Source organism: Urocitellus parryii, chromosome 5, assembly GCF_045843805.1.
Source record: "Urocitellus parryii isolate mUroPar1 chromosome 5, mUroPar1.hap1, whole genome shotgun sequence".
Taxonomy (NCBI): domain Eukaryota; kingdom Metazoa; phylum Chordata; class Mammalia; order Rodentia; family Sciuridae; genus Urocitellus; species Urocitellus parryii.
The window spans coordinates 59,513,646-59,519,781 of NC_135535.1; the positions used below are offsets into that span (position 1 = coordinate 59,513,646).

Consider the following 6,136-nt stretch of genomic DNA (forward strand, 5'->3'; position numbering starts at 1 on the left):
TTTTTTTTCTATAATTTTTTTTCTGTTATGGGAATATAGTTATATATCTTTTTTTTGTATACTAGAAATGAAAACTGAGGACTTAAAAATCTGTATAACTTCCCTATGCACATATATGAATACACCACAGTGAATCTCTAGATCATGTACAACCACAAGACTGGGATAATACTAATTAGACTAAGATGTACTCCATTTTTGTATAAACAAGCCAAATTATACTCTACTGTTATATATAACTAAAAAGAACAACAACAACAAAAAAGTATGTATAAATTCGTTTAAAAATAACTATAGTAAACAGATCTAAAAATAGATATTTTTAGTACAAATAATATATTTTTATTTAAAGTAACTATAATGAAAAAGTTTTAAGAAGAGTGAAATTATTTTATATTTTTGCAGTTTTTAAAGTAACTCAAAAATATATTTATTAGAAAGAAATATTTGAATTGTATTTTGGAAAGATTTCCCCCTCACTGGGAGGTTTAAAATGTAATGTTGACATCCTTTCATGATAAATTTATCTGAGATGTTGTCTTAATGAGGAGAGTGCTAGAGAAGCTCCCCTAAGTTTTCAAGGAGAGGAAATTTATAAATGTTGTCTGGAATTTCCATTGAGTTTAAGGTCATTTTATTCATTAAATACTCACAATTTTTCTGGCCATATCCCTGAAGGCTTGTTTTACCTGTTTATTCCTCAGAGTATAAATGAATGGGTTCAGTAAAGGGGCAACTGATGTATTGAGCACAGCTATTCCCTTATTGAAGGCAACTCCTTCTTTTGCTGAAGGCTTTATGTACATGAAGATGCAGCTTCCATAAGAGAGGGAGATGACAATCATGTGGGAAGAACATGTGGAAAAGGCCTTTTTCCTTTGCTGAGCTGAGGGGATCTTCAGAATGGTCCTAATGATGTTTGTGTAGGAGAGAACTACTAGCACTAGGGTGACCACTAAGGTCAGAAGTGCTAAAATAAAGTCAAAGAGTTCCAGTAGACTTGTATCTGAGCAAGATATTTCTATGAGGGGTCCATAGTCACAATAATAATGATTCAGCACATTGGACCCACAGAAATCTAACTGACTGGTCAGGATGATTGGGAATAAGATGATCAGGAAGCCACAAATCCAGGAGCAGAGTACTAGTTGGAGGCAGACCTTGCTGTTCATGATGGTGGTATAATGCAGAGGTTTGCAGATGGCCACATAGCGGTCATAGGACATGGCAGTCAGAAGGTAAAATTCAGTGGCCCCAAAGAAAATAGCAAAGAAGTACTGAGTAAAGCAACCAGCAAAGCTGATAGTCTTATTTCCAGATGAGATGCTGAATAGTAGCCTAGGAGTGAAAGTGGATGTAAAGGAAATTTCCAGGAAGGAGAAATTCCGGAGGAAGAAATACATGGGAGTCTGGAGGTGGGAGTCCAGCAGAGTGAGGATGATGATTGTCAGATTTCCACTGATGCTGAATACATAGGTGAGGAGGAGAAGTATAAAAATTACAATTTGAACCTCTAAGATGTCTGTTAGTCCCAGCAGAATGAATTCTGTAAGATAAGTTTGGTTTTTCATTTTTAACCTTTGCTACCTGTGAAGGAACAAAGGACTTAAGTCAGTGATGGGGACAGAAGAAGATGTCTGTCTGATACCTTGAGAAGAGGCTATATATTCATGTTGAATTAGTTCAAATGTCTACTATTTTTCCATCAGTGTGAGTCAGTCAAGGTTTTAGATAGGGGCTGACTTTTTCAGAAGAGCTGTTTTCTTAAATTCTCATGCAGAAAGATTTTTCTCTATGGTTTCTTTTCAGGATCTTCATGTATTTTCCTGGCTACTTACTAAACCAATACCAAACTTCAGTTTCTTCATCTGCAAAATGGGGACAGTAATAGTACATATCTCAAAGGGTTATTATTGGAATAAAGTAATATAATGACAAGGTTGGCACATGTTAAGTTCTGAATTATTGATATATTGCCATAATATTATATATATATATATATATATTTTTTTTTTATCTCTTTTTCTTGTCTAGAACTTTCCAGAATCAGCTGAGGGTAAAGGGTAAAGTCACTTGAATCTACACACTGATTTAACTTTGTCATCTTTCTTTTACTGAAGAATGATCAGTGAGTCATATATGTTACCTTGTCTCTGCTGGAAGTTCAAGAGCTGGGAGTCAGGCCTGTGTTGGCAAACTTGTATTCTGATATTTTTCTTGATAATAGTTGGTAAATTCTCTATCACCAAGTAATGAAAATCTGTATTTGTTCTATTTGTTAATGAGGGTAAGGGAAGTACAATAATTTTATTTTATTTTTTTTAGGGTCTGGTCATTTTTAAACCTAGAGATAAAATTGTACGTATGTTTTGTGCACATTATGGTTGAGTATATATACATTATGGACTGACTAAAAAATAATGACAGTGTGTATAAAGTTTATTTCATTCAGAGCTGACCCTTGAGCTTAGTTTTCATGATTCTGAGCTATCTATTACTGGTTGAAAGAGAAACCTCAGGTATCAAATGATTTAAGGAGGGGCTCATAGAAACCACTTTAAATTCTTCTCACTGACACCGAGGGAGGAATGTTCATCTGTACTTCAGGCCTCTCATTAAGCTTCATGAATGGGCTGCATCACTTTCCTTGGCATATGGGTATAATCCCAACACAGAGAATAAAGAAGGAGCAGACAGGTTGTTGTTCATAGTATTGTTAATATCTTTTTCCAGAAAGATCAGTGTTTCTCCCAAGAAGCCTCAAACATCAACAATTCTTTGGGCTATTTTATTTGTTCTTATCTTCTAAGATCCCTAAGACACTGCCCTGAATGCCTGGGCCATGTTCTTTTTTTAAAAAAATTTATTTTGGCTATTTTAAATGTATCTAAAGGTTTAAAAATGACAAGACCCTAAAAAATGACAGCAGAATGCATTTGGATTTATTGTACACATTTGCAGCACAACTTTACATTTCTATGGTTGCACATGATGTAGCATTGCAACATATGTGCAGTTATACATGTACCTAGGGTAATGATGTCCATCTCATTCCACTATCTTTCCTACCCTCATCCCCCTTCCCTTTGCCATTCCGGGCCATGTTTGAAATAGCAGAGACCCATTCTTTTTGTTGTCACTAAGAATGTCCTAATTACTAGAATGTATGAAACAAGGCCAGGTTATTGTTTGACTTGAATTTCTAGGGTCTCACATTTGTAATTATTTTTTTGGATGAAGAGCTCTATGCTATCACTTGGAAATTCATATAAAATATATAATGATTCCACATCAGTAATTTTACAAGACATTCAAAATTAACATTGTAAATTATAAAAGTTGGAAATAATTTACGCTTCCATCCACAGGGAAATGACTAACTCTTGATGTATCCAAATTATAAGATGTGATTTGCCAATAAAAAATTTATATGAACCCACTTGCAAATATCTATTTGATAAACTGGTATTAAAGTCATCACATAGATCTTAAAACATAATTGTGAATTACTTTTATGTTCTTAGGGAAGCAAGAGACATAAAAGGAGCTTTTCCTTTGTTTCTGTAGCTTCACTGTTGTGAAACAAGTTACTTTCTAATTAAAAAAATAAAAATTGCAGTTATATGATTTCATGCTCTACAATCATAAGATGATAACATTGGTTTAACTATAAACCAAGATTATACTTACACTTGACATTCAGGGCAAATCCTGCAGAATTTTAACCACAGAAGTCCATGGGATGAATCATAACTTAAAAGTCAGATGTAGATGATGGGTAACATAAAACTTAACTTGTTTGCTTTCCCAACACCACTTGATGATATAAAGATTCACAGAAGTTCACAAATTTAAGAAAATTTAATAGAAAAAGTCCTTCTCATCCTGCTATATTTCAGGTTAGCTATCATTTACTATTTCTTATTTCTACATTAACTTAAACAAATTAATTTACTGGCACCCTGGCCAGTTAATAATCCTTTGAGATGTGACTTTTTAAGCAATGAAAATCTGTATTTGTTCTATTTGTTAATGAGGGTAAGGGAAGTACAATAATTTTATTTTATTTTTTTAGAGTCTGATTATTTTTAAACCTACAGATAAAATTGTAGGTATGTTTTGTGCACATTATGGTTAAGAGTATACATACGTTATAGACTGACTAAAAAATAATTACAGTGTCTATAAAGTATATTTCATTCAGAGCTGACCCTTGAGCTTAGTTTTCATGATACTGAGCTATCTATTACTAATGGAAAGAGAAACCTCAGGTATCAAGTGATTTCAGGAGAGGCTCATAGAAACCACTTTAAATTCTTCTCACTGACACTGAGGGAGGAATGTTCATCTGTACTTCAGGCCTCCTATCCTACATTCATTAAGCTTCTTGAATAGGCTGCATCACTTTCCTTGGCATATGGGTATAATCCCAACACACAGAATAAAGAAGGAGCAGACAGGTTGTTGTTCATAGAATTGTTAGTATCTTTTTCCAGAAAGGTAGGTGTTTCTCTCAAAGCCTCAAATATCAACAATTCTTTGGGCTTTTTCATTTGTTCTTATCTTCTAAGATCCCTGCAATAAAGAAACCCTACATTGCCCTGAACGCCTGGGCCATGCTCTTTTTTATTTTTTAAATTTATTTTAGTTATTTTAAATTTATCTCTAGGTTTAAAAATGATAAGACCCTAAAAAATGGCAGCAGAATGCATTTTGATTTATTGCACACAATTGCAGCACAACTTTACATTTCTATGGTTGTACATGAAGTAGCATTGCAACATATGTGCAGTCATACATGTTCCTAGGGTATTGATGTTCATCTCATTTCCATGGGCCATGTTTGAAATACCAGAGACCAACCCATCCTTTTTGTTGTCACTAAGAATGTCCTAATTATTAGGTTGTATGGAACAAGGCTAGGTTATTATTTATCTTGAATTTCTAGGGTCTTGCATTTGTATTTAGTTTTTGGGTGAAGAGCTTCATGCTATCACTTGAAAATTTATATAAAATGTGTAATGATTCTGCATCAGTAATTTTACAAGATGTTCATTTAACATTGTAAATTATAAAAGTTGGAAATAATTTAAGCTTCCATCCATAAGGGAAATGACTAACTCTTTTGATGTATCCAAATTATAAGATGTGATAGGCCAATAAAAGATTTACATGAACCCACTTGGAAATATCTATTTGATAAACTGGTGTGTATGTTATCACATAGATCTTAAAACATAAATTTTTAATTACTTTTATGTTGTTAGATAGGGAAGCAAGGGTCACAAAAAGTGTTTTTCCTTTATCTATATAGCTTCACTGTTGTAAAACCAATAAGTTACTTTCTAATTAAAAAAATAAAAATTGCAGTTATATGATTTCATGCTCTATAATCATAAGATGGTAACATTGATTTAACTACAAACTGAGATTATACTTACACTTGACATTCAGGGCAAATCCTGCAGGATTTTAACCACAGAAGTCCATGGGATGAATCATGATTTAGAAGTCAGGTGTAGATGGTGGGTAGCATAAAACTTAACTTGTTTGCTTTCCCAACACCACTTGCTGATACAAAGATTCACAGAAGTTCACAAATTTAAGAAAATTTAATAGAAAAAGTCCTTCTCATCCTGCTATATTTCAGGTTAGCTATCATTTATTATTTTTATTTCCACATTAACTTAAACAAATTAATTTACTGGCACCCTGGCCAGTAAATATCCCTTTGAGATGTGGCTTTTTAAAGCCAGGCATATTTATAATAGTGATAAAAAACCCTATGGGGTATGCTCCATTCATAGCCTTACTTCCTTTGTTCTGATTTGCATGAGGCTGGTTATGTGCTTCTTCTCTGATTTTACCCTAGACTAAAGCATATTTTCAATGATCTATTCAGAGGAGACCTCAGAATACTCAGTTGAGGAAAGAAATGAAAGATCCCAAGAGACCCAAATTTAGAACATGTTAATGAATCTTGTTTGTCAGAAACCCTTGAATTGAACTTTTAATAAGAGATTAGGGAAGAAGTCCAAAGAGACTCTCAGAAGGTAATAAGGGAGCATCTACAGAGTACAAAACCTTATGGAAACTACAGTAATAATAATGATTAAAAATGGTCACAGGAAATAGA

The 6,136-nt window shown here is 33.4% G+C and overlaps 1 protein-coding gene across 1 annotated transcript; it reads right to left on the minus strand.

Annotated features, from left to right (window-relative positions):
- Nucleotides 1-641: 641 nt before the first annotated feature.
- On the minus strand, nucleotides 642-1,571 carry LOC113189589 (olfactory receptor 6C4-like). The gene has a single exon (XM_026398456.2). It carries the CDS (start codon nucleotides 1,569-1,571, stop codon nucleotides 642-644), a length of 930 nt encoding a protein of 309 aa, XP_026254241.2.
- Nucleotides 1,572-6,136: the final 4,565 nt, after the last annotated feature.

What these genes read in the sequence shown, in the direction of transcription:
- LOC113189589 (XM_026398456.2), bottom strand. Translation starts at nt 1,571, where the DNA reads ATGAAAAACCAAACTTATCTTACAGAATTCATTCTGCTGGGACTAACA.